This window comes from Mustela nigripes, chromosome 4, assembly GCF_022355385.1.
Source record: "Mustela nigripes isolate SB6536 chromosome 4, MUSNIG.SB6536, whole genome shotgun sequence".
In the NCBI taxonomy this organism is placed as follows: Eukaryota; Metazoa; Chordata; class Mammalia; order Carnivora; family Mustelidae; genus Mustela; species Mustela nigripes.
This window is the reverse complement of record NC_081560.1, coordinates 177,148,946-177,168,077: the sequence shown is the minus strand read 5'-3', so window position 1 is coordinate 177,168,077 and position 19,132 is coordinate 177,148,946. Positions and strand designations below refer to the sequence as shown.

The 19,132-nt window shown below is 34.6% G+C and overlaps 1 protein-coding gene across 3 annotated transcripts in view; it reads right to left on the bottom strand.

The window, feature by feature from the left end:
- ATRNL1 (attractin like 1) overlaps positions 1 to 19,132 on the bottom strand; it is an 806,361-nt gene that overhangs the window by 486,208 nt on the left and 301,021 nt on the right. For all 3 annotated transcript variants that reach the window (XM_059398662.1, XM_059398665.1, XM_059398663.1), the window contains exons 23-24: positions 7,577 to 7,655; positions 5,369 to 5,526 (exon numbers count right to left, since the gene is read on the bottom strand). In XM_059398662.1, coding sequence (XP_059254645.1) covers positions 5,369 to 5,526; positions 7,577 to 7,655 — 237 coding nt within the window. The remainder of the gene's footprint in view (positions 1 to 5,368; positions 5,527 to 7,576; positions 7,656 to 19,132) is intronic.

Sequence of the window (19,132 nt, the reverse complement as noted above, 5' to 3'; positions counted from 1 at the left end):
ACATGAGCCCCAATGTTTATAGCAGCATTATCAACAATAGCCAGCCAAATAATGGAAAGAGCCCAAATGTCCACTGACTGATGATGAATGGATGTGGTATGTGTATATATATGCAATGGAATATCACTCAGCCTTTAAAAAGAATGAAATCTCACCCATTTGCAGTGATGTGGATGGAGCTAGAGATTATATTAAGCAAAATAAGTCACTCAGAGAAAGACCAACAGCATATGATTTTACTCATACATGGAATTTAAAAGAGAAAACTGATTATCATATGGGAAAGGGAAAAAAAAAGAAAGGGAGGCAAACCATAAAGAGTCTCTTAACTATAAAGAACAAACAGACTTGATGGACAGGTGGTGACTAGGGAGATGGGCTAAATGGGTAATAGGTATTAAGGAGGGCACTTGATGTGATGAGCACTGCGTGATAATATAATTGATGAATCATTAAATCCTACTCCCGAAACCAATATTACACTATATATTACTAATTAGAATTTAAATACAAACAAAACATAAAAAAATTTATAGCATAATCAATACTAAGCTAGAGCGGCTATAATAATATCTGGAAAAGTAAATTTTAGAGCAAATATTACCAGGAATACAGAAAGTGATTTCCTAACGATGAAGTCAAGTCATCAATTCATCAAAAAGACATAAACATTTATGTATCAAAGTAAAAATGAGTTTCAAAATACATGAAGTAAAAATTGATAGAATTGCAAGAATAAACTAATCCACAATTACTGTCACAGATTTCAACATTCATTTCTCAAACTGACAGAACATCAATGAGAACATTAGAAGACAACAAAACCATCAACCAACTTGACCTAATTCACATTTGTAGAACACTCCATCCAATGACAGCAAAATGTAATTTCTTTTCAGGTGTCCAAGAAACATTTACTAAAATAGATCATATACTGGATGCTATGATCTGAATGTTTATGCCCCTGCCCCAAAATTCATCTGTTCAATTGCTAACTCTTAAAGGCAATGGTATTAATAGGCAAGACTTTTGGAAGGTGAATAGATCACAAGCATGGATCCCTCATCAAAGGGATTAGTGCTCCAACAAAAGAAGTCCCACAGAGTTCCCTATCCTCTTCCACCATGTGAGGATACAGTGAGAAGGTGCTACTTTATGAATGAGAAAGAGGATACCTGACAATGCTGGTGCCTTGATATTGATTTTCCAGCCTCCAGAATGGTGAGCAAAAAAATTTTTATTGTTTATAAACTACCCAGTCAGTGTTATTTTGTTAATAATAAAATAACAGTCCAATGTACTAAGACACCAGATTTATTCATTTTCTACTGCTGTGGCAAGGAATTACCATGAACTTAGTAGCTTAAATAACAATACACATTTACTAACACAATTCTGTATGTTAGAAATCTGACATATTTACTCCTACAGCTCTGTTGTGAGCAGTCTAATAGAGGTTTCAATGAACTAACATCAAGGTATTGGCAGGGCTGTGTTTCCTTTTAGGTATTCTAAAGAAGAACCTGTTTCCTCCACTTTTCCAGTTTCTAGATTCCCCTTTATCCCATATTCAAAGCTAGTAATCCTGCTTCTCTCTAACTCTTCTTCTGTATGCACATCCCTCTCCATCCCTGACTTCAGGGAGCAAACATTACTTTGAGACCCAGCTAATTAGGTTGGATCTCCCTAGCAATCCTGGGTAAGCATCTTAAGGCCCTACCTTAATCACATGTTCAGACTCCCCTTTTTTATGTAGGATAATAGATCCACGGGTACCAGGGATTAGGATGTGGTTACCTCTGTGGAGCCACTATTCTGCCAAACACATTGGATCATAAAATAAGTCTCACTTAAGAAATTGAAATCATTCAAAATATGTTCTGTGACAATGAAGTTAAATTAGGAATACACGACAGAAACATTTTTAGACATTTTCCAAATAGCTGCAAATAAAATATCCCACTTCTAAATACTCCACTGACAAAGAAAGAAATCAAAAAGGAAATTGGAAAGTATTCATCTTAAAAAAACAGAAAAAGGAGAGCAAATTAATGTTGTAGTAAGCAAAAGAAGGGGAATAATGAGAAGAAATGAAAGAAATAGAAAAAAATAGAGAAAACAAATGAAACCATTTGTTTCCTTAAGAAAAATTAGTGAAACTGATAACTCTCTGGCTGATCAAGGAAAAAAAAAGAGAAAGAGAGAAAGGAGAAAAAAATCATGAATACCAGAAATGAAAGTGATGATATCCACTGGATAACATGTAAATATTATTAATAATCTTACCAATAAGTTCTACAAGTTAAATCAAATGGGAGAAATATAATTGAGACACACAAACTGATAGAACTTATTCAAGAAGAAATAGAAAACCAAAAAAGCTCTAAATCTATTAAAGAAATTGAATTTTGAATTTTTAGCTAAAACCTTCCCACAAAGAAAACTGCAAGTCCAAATACATTAAATATTGAATTCTACCACAAATTTAAGAAAAACAGTAATATCAATTGCACACAAATCTTTCAAAAATTAAGAGGAAATATTTCCTAATTCATTTTATAAGGCCAGCAGTACCATGATACAAAGTCAAACAAGATTACAACAATAGAAGATTATAGACTAATACCCTTCATAATCATAGGTATAAAAGTTCTTAATCAAATTTTAACAAATCAAATCCAACAATAAATTTAAAAAAATACAAAATGACCACCTGAAGTTTACCCCTGTATAACAAGGTTGATTGAGCATTCAAAAGCCTTTAAAAATGGTTATTTCAATGCTACTGCAAATAAAGTTCAATTGAAATAACTTTACTATTTTATGTTTAATAACTGAAAGTTTTTTATAATCCTATAAACACATGTACTCATATGCTTTAATAGGACATATTCCTCAGAACTAATATAATGATTTTTTTAAATGATTTTACTTATTTATTTGAAAGAGAGAGAGAGATCACAAGTAGATAGAGAGGCAGGCACAGAGAGAGGGAAGCAGGGTCCCTACTGAGCAGAGAGCCCGACGTGGGGCTCTATCCCAGGACCCTGAGATCATGACCTGAGCCAAAAACAGAGGCTTAATCCACTGAGCCACCCTGGTTCCCTAATATAATGATTATAATGAAAGATCTCACAAAACAAACTGAGGGTTGCTGGGGGGAGGGGTTTTGGGAGAAGGGGGTGGGATTATGGACATTGGGGAGGGTATGTGCTTTGGTGAGTGCTGTGAAGTGTGTAAACCTGGTGATTCACAGACCTGTACCCCTGGGGATAAAAATATATGTTTATAAAAAATAAAAAATTATTAAAAATAAATAAATAATAATGAAAGAGTAGGAATTAGGCTGTAACTATGTTAACCATCAGTTACTTTCTTTCTAAATTTTATTATTTGGGGAGAGTAGAATATTCCAACTTTATTATACAAATTCTGGTGTGGTTTCTAGAACTAGTATATTCTCAAAAGAAAATTCAATTAAAAAATTTAATTTTAACCATTAAATATTCATGAACATTCAATAATAATGATATAATTTGCTTAAAAATAAAATAGATAACCAAGACATGAAGTACATGAAACTATTTAAGATATAACAGTTATATCTAATTTAATTACTACTTAATAAGCTCAATAGATGAGCCCTTTGGTTGCCTTTAGTCATAATTTGAATATACCAAGTGGAACCTGATTCATATTTCTGTAAAAATTCTAGAAAATAAAATGATGCATCCAACATCCTCAAGGTCAAAATATTTCCAGCATTTTCTGACCGTATTAGCATCTAAATCAATCACCCAGGCACCTCTTAAGGATTTTAAAACATAATGACCTCGCACAGAGCTTGGTACATAGGAACTATTCCATATACTAATTTGAATTCAATCTAATCAAATAATCAGTCATAAAAGAATGAAATATGAACAAATCCAACATTACAACATATAGGCTTTTCTTTCATAAATGCATAAATAAAGAACACAAACCCTGACTAATTCAAGATAGGAAGAACATCCTAAATGTTTCCTAGCCGTAAATCTAAACCTTTGGTAGCCTATCAGTAAACACAATAAAAAACGAAATATACAACTTAATTTTAAAAAAAAGGAAGGAAATATCCAACATCTATATGTAGCATAAAGTAATCAACAATGAGAGGTGGTGGATCTTAAATAACTGTTAAGTACTGCTTACCTAAATTTTTAATGAAGTTTAAATTATGTTCAGTATATAATAAAGCAAAAATGAAATTCTAAACAAAGCAAATAATTTCAAGTAGAGCTGTAAGAACAGAGTATCTAACCCTCAGATGAAGTACACAATTTATCACAAAACCCAATCTAGTTATCTGAAGTTTTGATGCATTTCTTAGAATACAATTTCATTGAAAAATTAGTACTTTTTTTTTAATGAGCCAGTATCATTAGCATGAACATTTTTAAAAAAAATGTTCATTATCACAACTGCTCGTGATCTGGGGACCATACTTTGAGAACCAGTAAACTAGAAATGTAAGGCAATCGAGTTTCACAATCTGAAGGTAGAACAGATAATCTGTTGACTGCGTAACTGACAGTTTTCATTGCTGGGCCACAGAAAAATGAAGTGTTAAAGCAGCACAGATTTTGCCCTTCACTAGATTTTGCCCCCCAAAAAAGGAAAAATAAAGAAGAAAGGGAGAAACATGCTGCCTAGGCCAGAGGGCAGCTGTGATATTCTAAACCCAGAATCTGGTTCTGTCTTCCTTTGGAGACCCTGAGGAATACTCGAGCACATTTTTCCATGGCTCTTATAACTGTGAGAGGTGTCAAAAGCCTGGACACAGAGACTGAGCAGATCTGCTGTCTGTTGCAAAGTCCAGTCCCAAGAAATAACCAGCTTTTCACTCCTTTCCTGGACACCAGCCCTCAGACTTACCACCTGTACTTTAATCAGGCCAAAACCTTCCCTTTGAGCTAATATAAAGAAGGAGAAAACCATAAACCATCTACTCTTGACCTATCTTCTACCTGTGCTGGGTCTTAAACTTCGAAACCATGTAGATAAACTTTCTGTACTTGGATTCTGTTTTCCTACCCTTTCAGTTAGAGTATAAACTAGGCGAAATAATATTGCCTCACTGGCACTCCATTGTTACCAGAAAAGAAACTATAATTAATATTAAACCAATAGATCTCAAACAGTCAAAAAATAAATAAACACATTCATCATCAGACATTCTAAGTACCCTTTTTTATCAAAGCTCAATACGTTTCATGTTGTTTAAAACACAGAAATCTTACCGATATCATTACTTTGAACAATAACAGCATTGTTTTTGTGAAGAAAATATTCAATGGGCATTATGTTAAATACTATTAACACTTACCTGTATTTTAATAGGCCAGGAAAAGTTGCTGACGTACACATAGAATGTAATGTTAGGATTGCTTCTGAAGTTAAATTTTTCATAGGAAAAGCTATCTCTGTATTCCTTTATATTAGTTTTGGAAACTATAGGAGTCTCCTCTCCGGATATTGTTCCAGCTAAAATGTAAATAATAAAAACAAAATTTTAAAACTCATATTAGGAAAAAAGGATCTTTAGGAACTTAAAAATATATGTTATATTTACTTAATTTTTAAAACTATACATATAAAAACATAATTATCAAAATAAACTTGTTCACTATTTAGAGTGACAAAGGAGAAATAAAATAAGATTCATCATAAATGTAATGGAAATAGTATAAAAAATCATTTTTAAAAACGATACCACTGATTAAGTGCTATGTACTAGGCAGTGATATGGAGATTTTCATTCTTTTCAAGTAACAGTTTTATCCCAGAGGTATTCCATCTCTATTTTTCAAATTGAAACCTGACCCTCAGAAAGTTAAGTTTATAGCTACTGAATGGTAAATTCCTCTTTGGAACTCAGATATATATTAGCTCCAGATACTGAACTCCTTCCATTTACTACTCCACAGAGCCTCTCAAAACAATCAGGACATATTTCACATGTCTCAGTCCAATTAAAAAAGGGAAAAGAAATAAATTTATTTGTCTTACAAATTGAACCATCATTGCTTTGAATAAATTGAAAGGAGGCTACAATTTAAAACATGAGCTAAATGTTCAATTAGTTAAACACATATTACATACTCAATAAGTATTTACTGAAATTAACCAAATGGAACAAAACATTTCCAACAATCTTACCAAGACTTCCACCTTACTTACTTAACTAAGTAAAAATATTTAGAATTAGTATACTCAGAAGTTGAATTAAATTCATCACCTATTCCAAAATTATGTGGGATGCTTTTATAAAAGGCAGATTTCCTGACCCCATCTCCTAACCCCAAAAATAAAAATTTCTGAGATTTAGTTCTGGGAATCTAAAAGTTACAACAACTTCTTTCATTTAAAAAAAAAAAAAAAAAGACCGTTCTAAACTTTTACAAAGGTTTTATATATTTTTGTTAACAAATTTTAAAAATCTTCCAGAGTCCATTTATTGTGCCAAAGTAAATTTCAAACTAATAGCACAAGTTTTCATGAATTACTTTTTTTAAAAATGATTCCATTTTTAAGTAATCTCTACACCCAACATGAGACTTGAACTTACAACCCTAAGATCAGAAGATACATGTTCTACCGACTGAGCAAGCCCAGTGTTCCGTCATGAATTCTTAGTGAAGCTCAAAATACCAAGACTTTACTATACTTTTGGTACCACAGTAACAAAATGTCTATATAGTTGCCCAAACTTCTCATTTTTAACACATGTAATGTAGGTTCTAGAATTGCAAAGACTTTATCATTCTTGAAATCTACATCTCCATTATTCTCCATATTAAAATAGCATAATGACTTGATTTTCAGAAATCAAATATGAATAACTGAGAATCCATATATTTTCTTTAAATAAGACTCCAACACTTTGATGTAAGAGTATATCTTTCATATAGAAAATAAAAAGTAATAGAATTTCCTAAGATGCAAATACAAAAAAAAAAAGTGAGCATACTTTTTTATAATCCAACATAGTTTATATTTCAACTTGGTTACATTTTTTAAAAGCCAAAAACTTCAACTTTTAAACCTTATTATGGAAGACATCTTAAGTATAGGGGTTTTTTTAACCTTCTCTCAGCACTGAAGCTGACAAAGGGAATAGTATATTTCTAAGCTTGAAAGTAATAGAAATCAACATGCACAGAACATCATTGTTTTGTATCAGTATTAAGGTTAATAGTTAAATTTATAGCTTCAATAGTGAATCAAATAATTGCAATCTCAGTCCCTAGCCATTCAAGAAGTAATCTATCTTAATTAAAATCATAGCAATTCATAAAACTGCCATTTTAAGTGGTGTACAATATTTGTTACCCATCTAATTTTAATTGAATAAGGGACAAAGTTAACAAAGGAATGAAACTTTATTAATCATACTACTTATTATTTTTACCTGAATCAGCACAATGACATATATTTTTTTTTATTTTTATTATTTGAATTAAGAATAAAAGGCCATGTTAGAACACCTTCCATAAACAGATGTGAAAGACATGTGACAACAAAATCCTCTTACCTGTTGAACCAACTGACCATGTAATGTTGAGATTAAAGTTGTTTGATGCATTAATTGAAATATCCAAATTTTTGTTTGACTACCAAGAAAGAAAATATTCAGGTTAAAAAATCAAATTACACTAAATAATATTTTATGTTTTAATTATGCCCATGCACTATTTCAGACTTTGTACATTTTGTCATTATTCAACTAAGTATAGATGTCAGTTATACTTTTTTAATGAAAACATATAGGTGATAAATTCAAAGGTATTTAAAATTTTCCATTTATCCTCCCTACTATAATCCAGCCTTCTGTATGTAAACCAGAGGCTGCTGAAATTCATTGTTTGTATTTTGATTTTCTTTGTTGACCTATAGATAATAGCTAAATGATACAGATTTGGGTTAGTCCAAAGTAATTTTATAGCAATGTAATATTATTGTTTAGTTGAAAGATTTCTTCTTAGGTGCATACTGTATTATTATACACACATTTTTGTAGTGAAAAAATATATGTGAAATACATAAACCAGAACTTTGAGTAAAAATGGATTAGAATTAAATCTATTGTCAAAATGTAAGAAATGCATAAATAACTAAGGTACCTATTTATTACTATTTTTTTATGTAGGATAAGTAGGAAGCCCTGACCACTAATCTGTATTAATTTCAGTAACTGTTCAAGGTTGAATATCATTTTAGATATGTTATATTTATATAATTAGATATAATGATGTCATTAGCATTCTTAATGGCCCCTCTCATGACAGTTTAGCATCCTATCATTTCAAAGAAAATGTGTCTGGGCTCTTGGTTTCAATTGGGACAAGATAGTAGAAAGTAAAACAGAAAGCTATGACATTTGGAAGCAGTCAAGAATTTCAGGAAGCTGAAAAAGGAAAGGACGGTCAGGAGAGAAGCAAACTAGAATTACAGCTAATCTGGACCTACGTGTGTGACAGTATGGATAATATTATGGAGAAATATTATTCACACCCAAATTTATTGTAAAGATTTTATTATTTATTTGAGAGAAAGAGAGAAGAAGTGGGGAGAGGGGCAGAAGGAAAGGGAGAAGCAGACTCCCTGCTCAGCAGGGAGCTCCATCCCAGGACCCTGAGATCATGACCAGAGCCAAAGGCAGACATTTAACTCACCTAGTGACCCAGACACCCCTAAACCCATATTTTGAGTCAGATATTCCAAATTATATTAATGTCTTATGTCTTCAAAGTCCATAAGTTTTAGAATTACACTCCAGTTACTTGGTATTAAACGTTCAAGAGGCCAATGTTAAAGAATGAAATTCTGATAACATGCTATAACATAGATAAGTCTTGGAAATGTTAGACTAAATGAAGTAAGCCAAACAAAAAAGAACAAATATTGTATGGTTACAATATTGTATGATATGAGGTACCTACTTCACTTTACTTCATAAAGACAGAAAGTAAAATAACAGGGTTACAGGGAGAAGAAATGAGGAATTATTGCTTAATGGATTTAGAAATTCTGTTTGAAATGATAAAAAAAAATTTTGGTGATGGATAGTGGTGATGACTGTAAAACACTGTGAATGTAATAATGCCACTGAATTGTCCATCTAAAAATGGTTAAAATGATAAGTTTTATGTATATTTACAATAAAAAAGAAGTCAGTGGTGGTTATAAAGCTTTCTTATCACACTGAAGAATGTAGTTTCTGATATATTCCCAAGAATATAAACATTTCCTTAAACTCTAAGGAATAAAAAGTAACATAAAATGAACTATTCTACGTTTTGAGAAAACGGATCCTATTTTACCGTAAAAGAAATTTAAGAAATTATGTTATTTATTGGCAAATCAAAGAAAATACTTTAGAGGAAAGAAGCTAGCAAATGGCAGGATATATTCTGAAGTTTCATGTATTTGATAAACTATTAAAATATATGATAATGGAGGGGCACCTGGGAGGCTCAGTCATTAAATGCCTTGATCCCAGGATCCTGGGATGGAGACCCGCATCAGACTCTGCTCAGCAGGACGCCTGTTTCTCTCTCTCCCACTCCCTCCTGCTTGTGTTCCCTCTCTCACGGTTTCTCTCAAAAAATAAATAAATTTAGTTTAATTTTAAAAATATGATATGGATTAAAAGATAAATTAATATTTAATAAAAAACACAGCAATAGAGAGTGACATCAGCAAGATGGTGAAGTAGTAAGTACCAACACTTACCCTTCATAAAAACACTGATTTAACAATGTTATATGAACCAAAATACCTTTATAAAAGTTGCAGTACCAAAGATTAATACAAAACTAACCACAGTCACATTATAATGGATAAGAACAATTTCACTTTACCCATTTCAGCCCCTGCCCCAGGACAGCACTCAGCATTAGAGAGATCATCTCAGCTTATGACTTCTCCCTCAGAGAAAAGGGAGAGTGTAGCATATATCCAACATCCCTGGCCTTTCATGGCACTGCACAAAAGGTCTGTTTCCATTTTACCTCAACCAGAGCACTAAGAGAACAAGTATAGTTCAGCCTCCTGACAGCAGCTAAAAATAAAGAATATAAGTGGGTGGCTTACTGCTGCTGTCATGGCTCTGCAACACTGGAGAAGGTACATAACCCTGAGTCTTCTCCTTCAGAAGGGAGAATGAATGGGGTGTGCATTCAACACCCTGAATTTTCTGTGCACTTTCCAACGGGAAAAGGTAGACAGCTCACTATAGCCAGAATGGCTCTCTGAAATTGAAAGAAGACATGCAAACTGAGACTTATCCCCTAGGAGGAAGGAAGAGTTGAACATGATCATTCATAGAAAAGTTTTCAGATGCTCCCAGTATCTCTATCTAAGTGAATGATGAAGGTTTTTCCCTTTAAAGTTGGTCTATAAAGACTAGGAGAAGCAATTGTTTCTTCAAATGCACAGACACCAATGCAAAGCTACAAGGGAAATGAAGGACTAGAGAAATATGACACAACCATAGCAACAAAATAAATCTCAAGTAAGTAACCCTAAATAAATGGAGCTCTAGAATTGCCTGGCAAGTAACTCAAAATAATTATATTAAAGAAGTAAAGGAGTAATAAGAGACCACAGAAAGATAATCAAATGAAATCAAGAAAACAATATATGAACAAAATGTCAATATCTCAACAGAGATAGAACTAAAAAAATAACCACAAAAGTATACAGTAACTTAAGTTAAAAAAAGAAAAATCAATATAGAGGCTCAACAACAAACTTGACTGAGCAGAAGAAAAAATCAGTGAACTCAAAGGCAAATTATCTGAAGTTACATAGTAAGAGGAGCAAAATGAAAAGAAGTGAAGAAAGCCTAGTGGACTTATGTAATACTTCAATAAAAACCAATATATAAATTATGAAAGTCCAAGAAAAAGAAGAGAAAGAAAGGGACAAAAATCTTATTTAAGAATATAATGGCCTAAAATCCAAGAAGTATAGGCATCTAGATTCATGAACCTGAAGAAAAGAGAAGGAAGATGAAACCAAAGAAATCAAATCAAATTGTTAAAAGTCAAAGACAAAATTTGGAAAAAACCAATAACCAAGTAACTGATCACATACAAGTGAGCCCCATAAGGTTATGAGTGGATTTCTCAGCAGAAATTTTGCACACCATAAAAGATTGAGATAACAAATTAAAAGTTTTCAAAGGAAAAATATACCAATCAGGAATAGAATTCCTGGTAAAACTGTTCTTAGAAAAGTTGAGAGATAGGGGCGCCTGGGTGGCTCAGTGGGTTAAAGCCTCTGACTTTGACTCAGGTCATGATCTCAGGGTCCTGGGATCCAGCCCCGCATAGGGCTCTCTGCTCAGTGGGGAGCCTGCTTCCCTTCCTCTCTCTCTCTCTCTCTGCCTGCCTCTCTGCCTACTTCTGATCTCTGTCTGTTAAATGAATAAATAAAATATTAAAAAAAAAAAAAGAAAGAAAGAAAAGTTGAGAGATAGACTTTCCCAGACAAAGAGAAGCTGAGGAAGCTTATCACCACTAGATCTGCTTTACAATAAAATAAAAAACAAAAATAACATCAATGACAGAGTGAGATGGGAGACAAACGTAAAAGTATAGACTTTTGGTATGCGATTGAAATTATGTTTTAAAGCTTAAAAAATACTGCTATAACTACAATGTATTGTAAATAAATCTCATGATAACTACAAAGAAAATATATATAAAAGATAAAAGAAAAAGAGCAAGAAATCAAAGCGTATCATTACAAAAAATCAAAGCACCATAAAAGACAGCAAAGGAAAAAAGAAGAACAAAAAATGTATAAGACAGATAACAATGAACAAAATGGCAATAGTAAGTCCTATCCTATCAATAATTACTTTAAACATAAATCCATTAACACCCCCCCCCAATCAAAAGACATAGAGTGGACAACTGAATTTCCAAACAAAACAAAACAAAACAAAAACAACAATATGCTATCTAAAAGAGACTCATTTCAGCTTTAAGGACACTTATCAACGAAATGCGAAGGGATTGGAAAAGATATTCCGTGAAAATAAGAAACAAAAGAAGAAAGAAGTAGTATACTTATATGAGACAAAAACAGACTTTAAGTCAAAATCTTTAGGGGAGCCTGGGTGGCTCAGTGGTTAAGCCGCTGCCTTCGGCTCAGGTCATGATCTCAGGGTCCTGGGATCGAGTCCCACATCGGGCTCTCTGCTCAGCAGGGAGCCTGCTTCCTCCTCTCTCTCTGCCTGCCTCTCTGCCTACTTGTGATTTCTCTCTGTCAAATAAATAAATAAAATCTTTAAAAAAAAATCTTTAACAAAAGACAAACAAGGACATTATATAATTATAAATGGATAAATTAATCAAGAAGATACAACTATGATAAATGTATATGTACACACTATGAGAGCATCTAAATATAGAAACAAACATTGGCACTACTGAAGGGAAGAATAAAAAAGTGGAATAATAGTAAGGGACTTCAGTAACCAATTTTCAACAATGGATAGAATATTCAAAGAGAAAATCAATAAGGAAAAAGTGGACTTGAACAACACTAGAAAACACAAGTGCTTAACAGACACAGAAACAAAATTCCACGTTAACAGCATCAGAATCCACATTCTGTTCATATGCATGCGAGATAGTCTCCAAAATATATCACATATTAGGTCACAAAACAAGTCTTAACAAATTTAAGAAGAACAAATTTAAGAAGGCTGAAAACATATCAGTTATCTTTTCTGATTACAACAGAATGAAACTAGGAATCAATAGCAGGAGAAAATTTTAAAAGTTAAAAATATGTAGAATTTTAATAACATATTTCTGAAATAATAGATCAAAAAGGAAATCAAAAGGGAAATCAGAAAATATGTTGAGACAAAATAAAATGAAAAAATTATATACCAAAACTAATGGTATGCAACAAAACTAGTTCAAAGAGAAAACTAAAAGTAACAAATGCTTACATTAAAAAAGAAGAGCACTTTCAGGGATTCCTGGGTGGCTCAATCAGTTAAACATCTGTCTTCCATTCAGGTCATGATCCCAGGGTCTGGGATAGAGCCCCATGTTGAGCTCCCTTCTCAGTGGGGAGTATCTTTCCTCTATGTCTACTCCCACACCCTCCTCTCCCCCAGTCATTCTCTCTCTCTTGCTCTCTGTCTGAAATAAATAAAATCTTAAAAAAAAGACTTCTCAAACAACTTCACTTTACACCTCAATTCAAAAGACAACAAACTATGTTTAAAGCTAACAAGAAAAGTAAATATTAAAAACTAATACAGAGATAAATAAAGAGTAGAAAACAAGAAAATCAACAAAATAGGAGTTCCACCCTCATGACCTAATTACCTCGCAAATGTCCCATCTCTAAACACCTTCACATTGAGCATTAGGATTTAACACATGATTCTGGGGTTGGGGGTGGGGGCACAGACATATATAAAGAACACAAAGTGAATTAAAGAAACTGTCTAAGACCTGTGTAGCAAGAAGCTATTGTGGCTGAGGTTACAGAGGTTGCTGCCTGTGTTGTCCTTTAGGATTTTGATGGATTCCTGTCCCACATTTAGGTCTTTCATTCATTTTGAGTCTATTTCTGTGTATGGTGTAAGAAAATGGTCCAGTTTCATTCTTCTGCTTGTGGCTGTCCAATTTTCCCAAAACCATTTGTCAAAGAGACTGTCTTTTTCCCATTGGATATTCTTCCCTGCTTTGGTGAAGATTAGTTGCCCATAGAACTGAGGGCCCATTTCTGGAATCTCTATTCCATTCCATTGATTTAAGGGTCTGTTTTTGTGGTAGTACCATACTGTCTTGATGATTACAGTTTTGTAATAGAGCTTGAAGTCTGAAATTGTGATGCTACCGGCTTTGGCTTTCTTTTTCAAAATTCCTATGGCTATTTGGGTTCTTTTCTGGCTTCATACAAATTTTAGGATTATTTTTTTCTAGCTATGTGAAAAAAGTTGATGGTATTTTGATAGGGATTGCATTGAATGTATAGATTTCTCTAGGTAGCATAGACATTTTAACAATATTTATTCCTCCAATCCATGAGCATGGATGTTTTTCACTTCTTTGTGCCTTCCTCAATTTCTTTCATGAGAGTTCAATTGTTTTCAGAGTACAGATCTTTGCCTCTTTAGTTAGATTTATTCCTAGGTATCTTATGGTTTGGGGTGTAATTGTAAATGGGATCAATTCCTTAATTTTTCTGACTTCTATCTCATTGTTAGTAGAAATGCAACTGATTTTTCTGCAATGATTTTATATCCTGCCACTTTGCTGAATTCCTGTATTAGTTCTAGCAATTTGGTGGTAGAGTCATTTGGGTTTTCCACATAAAGTGTTACATCATCTGCAAATATTGAGAGTTTGACTTCTTTGTCAATTTTCAGATGTCTTTAATTTCTTTTTGTTGTCTGATTGCTGAGGCTAGGACTTCTAGTACTATGTTGAAAAACACGACATCCCTGCCGTGTTCCTGATCTTAGGGGAAAAGCTCTCAGTTTTTCCCCATTGAGAATGATATTCACTGTAAGCCTTTTGTATATGGCTTTTATGGTATTGAGGTATGTTCTCTCTATCCCTACACTATAAAGAATTTTAATCAAGAAAGGATGTTGTACATTGTCAAATGCTGTTTCTGCATCTACTGAGAGGATCATATGGTTCTTGGCCTTTCTTTTATTAATGTAGAGTATCACACTGATTAATATGAGGCTGTTGAAATCACCCTGGCAACCTGGGAATAAATATCACTCAATTATGGTAAATAATACTTTTAATGTACTCTTAGATCTTATTGGCTAATATCTCGATGAGAATGAACTATTGGGAATTCATCAAGATCAAACCTTTTGCACAGCAAAGGAAACAGTCCACAAATCCAAAAGATAAACAATAGCATAGGAGAAAATATTTGCAAATGACATACCAGATAATGGGCTGGTATCTAAAGTCCATGAAGAATTTATCAAACTCAACACCCAAAGAACAAATAATCCAATCAAGAAATGGGCAGAAAACATGAATAGATGTTTCTCCAGAGAAGACATACAAATGGCCAACACACACATGAAAAAATCCTCAGCATCACTCAGCATAAGTAAAAGACAAATCAAAACCACAATGAGATACCACCTCACACCAGTCAGAATGGCTAAAATAAACAAGTCAGTAAACGACAGTTGTTGGCAAGGATGTGCAGAAAGGGAAATACTCTTAAACTGTTGGTGGGAATGTAAACTGGTGCAGCCACTCTGGAAAACAGTATGGAGGTTCCTCAAAAAGTTGAAAATAGAGCTACCCTAAGACCCAGCAATTGTACTCCTAGGTATTTACCCTAAAATAAAAATGTTGTGATCAAAAGGAACACTTGTACCCCAATGTTTTTACCAGCAATGTCCACAATGGCCAAATGATGGAAAGATCCCAGATGTCCATCAACAGATGAAAAGATAAAGAAGATGGCATATATATACATACATAAGTATGTATGTATGTATACACACACACACACACACACAATGGAATACTTCTTAGCCAAAAAAAAAAAAAACCCTTGCCATTTGCAACAATGAAGATGGAACTAGAAGCTCTCACGCTAAGTGAAATAAGTCAATCAGAGAAAGATAATTATATTATCTCACTCATCTATGGAATTTAAGAAACAAAACAGGATCATGGGGGAGAATAAAACAAGATAAAAGCAGACAGGGAGACAAACCAAGAAATTCTTAATCATGGGGAAAAAACTGAGGGTGCTGGAGGGGTGGGGGTGTAGGATAGAGTAACTGGGTGATGGGCATTAAGAAGAGCATGTAATGGGGCGCCTGAGTGGCTCAGTGGGTTAAGCCACTGCCTTCGGCTCAGGTCATGGTCCCAGGGTCCTGGGATCGAGACCCACATCAGGCTCTCTGCTCAGCAGGGAGCCTGCTTCCCTCTCTCTCTCTCTGCCTGCCTCTCCATTTACTTGTGATCTCTCTCTCTCTATCTCTCTCTGTTAAATAAATAAATAAATTTTGAAAAAAAAAAAACAAAAGAAGAGCATGTAATGTAATGAGCACTGGGTATTATATAAGATTGATGAATCACTGAACTTTACCATCTGAAACTAATAATATATTATATATTAATTAATTGAATTTAAATTTTAAAAAGTAAAAAATAAATACACATAATAAAATAAAAAAGAAAAAGAAAATAAAAAAGAAAAAGAAAATAAAAATAAAAAATTAAATTAAATTAAAAGAATAAAGACACGGGTTGAAAAAGAGTCATAGTGGAAACTTAAGGGGAGTAGGACAGATAGAGAAAAATACTCTTCAGTTAGACTTTTACTGAATGATTTATAAATTTAGAAAAAGTTAGAAAAAAAGTGAGAAAGAAAAAGACTGGGTAGGAATACAGTGTCAGAGTAGGAGGACCCTAGGCTCATCTCTTCCCATGAACACTAGATAACTAAATAGATAACACTAGATAACTAAATACCCCAGAAATTGACCTGAAGACTGACAGAACAAAACTCCAGAACTAAAAGGAGAGAAGAGGCCACATCAAAGAAGGTAGGAAGTATGGAGATATGGTTTAGGGGAGAAATGGATTGTGCGTGCTGTGGAAGGGAGGAAGCTGTTATCATGGAGAAGGGCAAGAGAAAGAGCGGAGCACACAGGGAAACACAAAAGAACATTTCCGCAAAGTCACTGTCTTGGAAAATGAGAGGGGCTGAATTTCATGAGTCTTGCAACCAGCAGGTCTTAAAGTCTGGACTTTTAAAAGTCAGTAGCTTGACTGGTAAAGGGCCTGAAGGTCACTGTGCTCCTCCTGGAGAGAAAGCTGGCAAATATCACAGGGCAGACAGTGTGGTAACAGCAATCTGAAAAACATCTGGGGAACACAGGAGTAGCTTATTCTCTCTCCTGGAATCACATCCCTGAGAGGTAGCATTTATAGATATGCATATGCAAGAAAAAATAATCTGGACATTTCACTCCCCTGCCCCTCAGCATAAACACAGAGCCACATACAGGGTGAAGCATCCATCAATGGCTGCCTAACTTGCTTATTATATCAAGCCCAAACCCATGCACGCTGGTGGGATTGCCTCGGTCACACATACCAGAAATACTACAGAAAGCTCAGGCCATGGACTCTACATGACCTCTTCTTCATAAGGCCATTACTTTAAGGAAAGGAGGAGACATAACTGCCTTTTTTTAACACACAGAAGATGTCAAAGACTAAGATAAAATGCCAAGATACAAGAATTCATTCCAAAAGAAAGAACAAGAAAAGGTCATGGCCAGAGATCAAAGCAAAACCGATATAAGTAACATGCCAAATGGAGAATTTAAAGCAATAACCATAAGGACACTCACTGGACTTGGGAAAGAATAGAAGACATCAGTGACATCATCAAATGTAATAACATTACATATGAATGTTATACGAGTCCCAAAAGAAGAGAGAAAGGGGGGCAGAAAATTGGTTTGAAGAAATAATAGCTGAATACTTCCCTAGTATGAGGAAGGAAACAGACATCCAGAGCCAGGAGGCAGAGAACTCCCACCAAAACCAACAAAAGCAGGCCAGCACCAAGATTGTAAGTAACAAAATATAGTGTTAAATAAAAAATCATAAAAGTGGGGCACCTGGGTGGCTCAGTTGGATTAAGTGCCTGACCTAGGCTCAGATAATGATCTCAGTGTCCTAGGATTTGGCCCTGAGATGGGCTCCCTGCTCAGGAGGGAGTCTACATCTCCCTCTCCTTCTGCACCTCCCCAACTCATATTTTCTCTATCTCTCTAAAATAAAGAAATAAAATTAAAAAAAAAATCATAAAAGCAGAAAGACAAAAGACGTCCTTAACTTACAAGGGAAAACCCAGAAGGCTAGCTAGAGATTTCTCAACAGAAACTTGGCAAGCCAAAAGGAGTGGCGTGCTATATTAGAAGTGCTGAATGGGAAAAATCTGCAGCCAAAAATATTCTACCCAGCAAGGTTATCATTCAGAATAGAAGGAGAAATAAAGAGTTACCAAGACAAACAAAAACCAAAAGAGTTTGTAAACACTAACTCAACCCTGCAAGATATAGTAAAGGGGCCTCTTCGAATGCAAAGGAAAGACGGAAAGTGACAAACACAAGAAAGGACCAGAGAAAATCCCTAGCAACAAGAAAAAACAAGTAATAAAATAGCAATAAATACATATCTGTTAATAAGTACTTTAAATGTAAATGGATAAAAGCGCCAGTCAAAAGACAGAGGATGCCAGATGTATTAAAAATAAGACCAATATGGGTGCCTGGGTGGCTCAGTGGGTTAAAGCCTCTGCCTTCAGCTCAGGTCATGATCCCAGGGTCCTGGGATCGAGCCCCGCATCGGGCTCTCTGCTCCATGGGGAGCCTGCTTCCTTCTCTCTCTCTGCTTGCCTCTCTGCCTATTTGTGATCTCTGTCTGTGAAATAAATAAATAAAATCTTCAAAAAAAAAAAAAAAGACCAATATGCCATATGCTGCCAACAAGAGACCCATTTTAGACCTAAAGACACTTGTAGACTGAAAGTGAGGGAATGGGGGAGGAGTCAAGATGGTAGAGAAGTAGCAGGCTGAGATGACATCAGGTAGCAGGAGATCAGCTAGATAGCTTATCAAACCATTCCGAACACCTACAATCCAACAGGAGATCGAAGAGAAGAAGAGCAACAATTCTAAAAACAGAAAATCGATCACTTTCTGAAAGGCAGGACCGGAGGAGAAAAGTAAATCCAAAGTGACAGGAAGGTAGACTGCAGGGGGAGGGGCTGGCAAGTGGCAGAGCAATGGAGCACAAAATCAGAACTTTTAAAAAGTCTGCTCCACTGAGGGACATCACTCCATAGGTAAACTGGGGTAAAGCCCACTCAGGGACAGCAAGGCCTCAGGTCCTGCAGGGTCACAGAAGGATCAGGGGTGTCTGAGTGTCACAGAGCTCACAGGTATTAGAGCTGGGAAGCCGGCTACAGAGACAGAGCCGAGGAGTGAGCTCTCAACTCAGGGTTACCTTGAACTGTAATCCGTGGCACAGGTCACTGCTCTGTG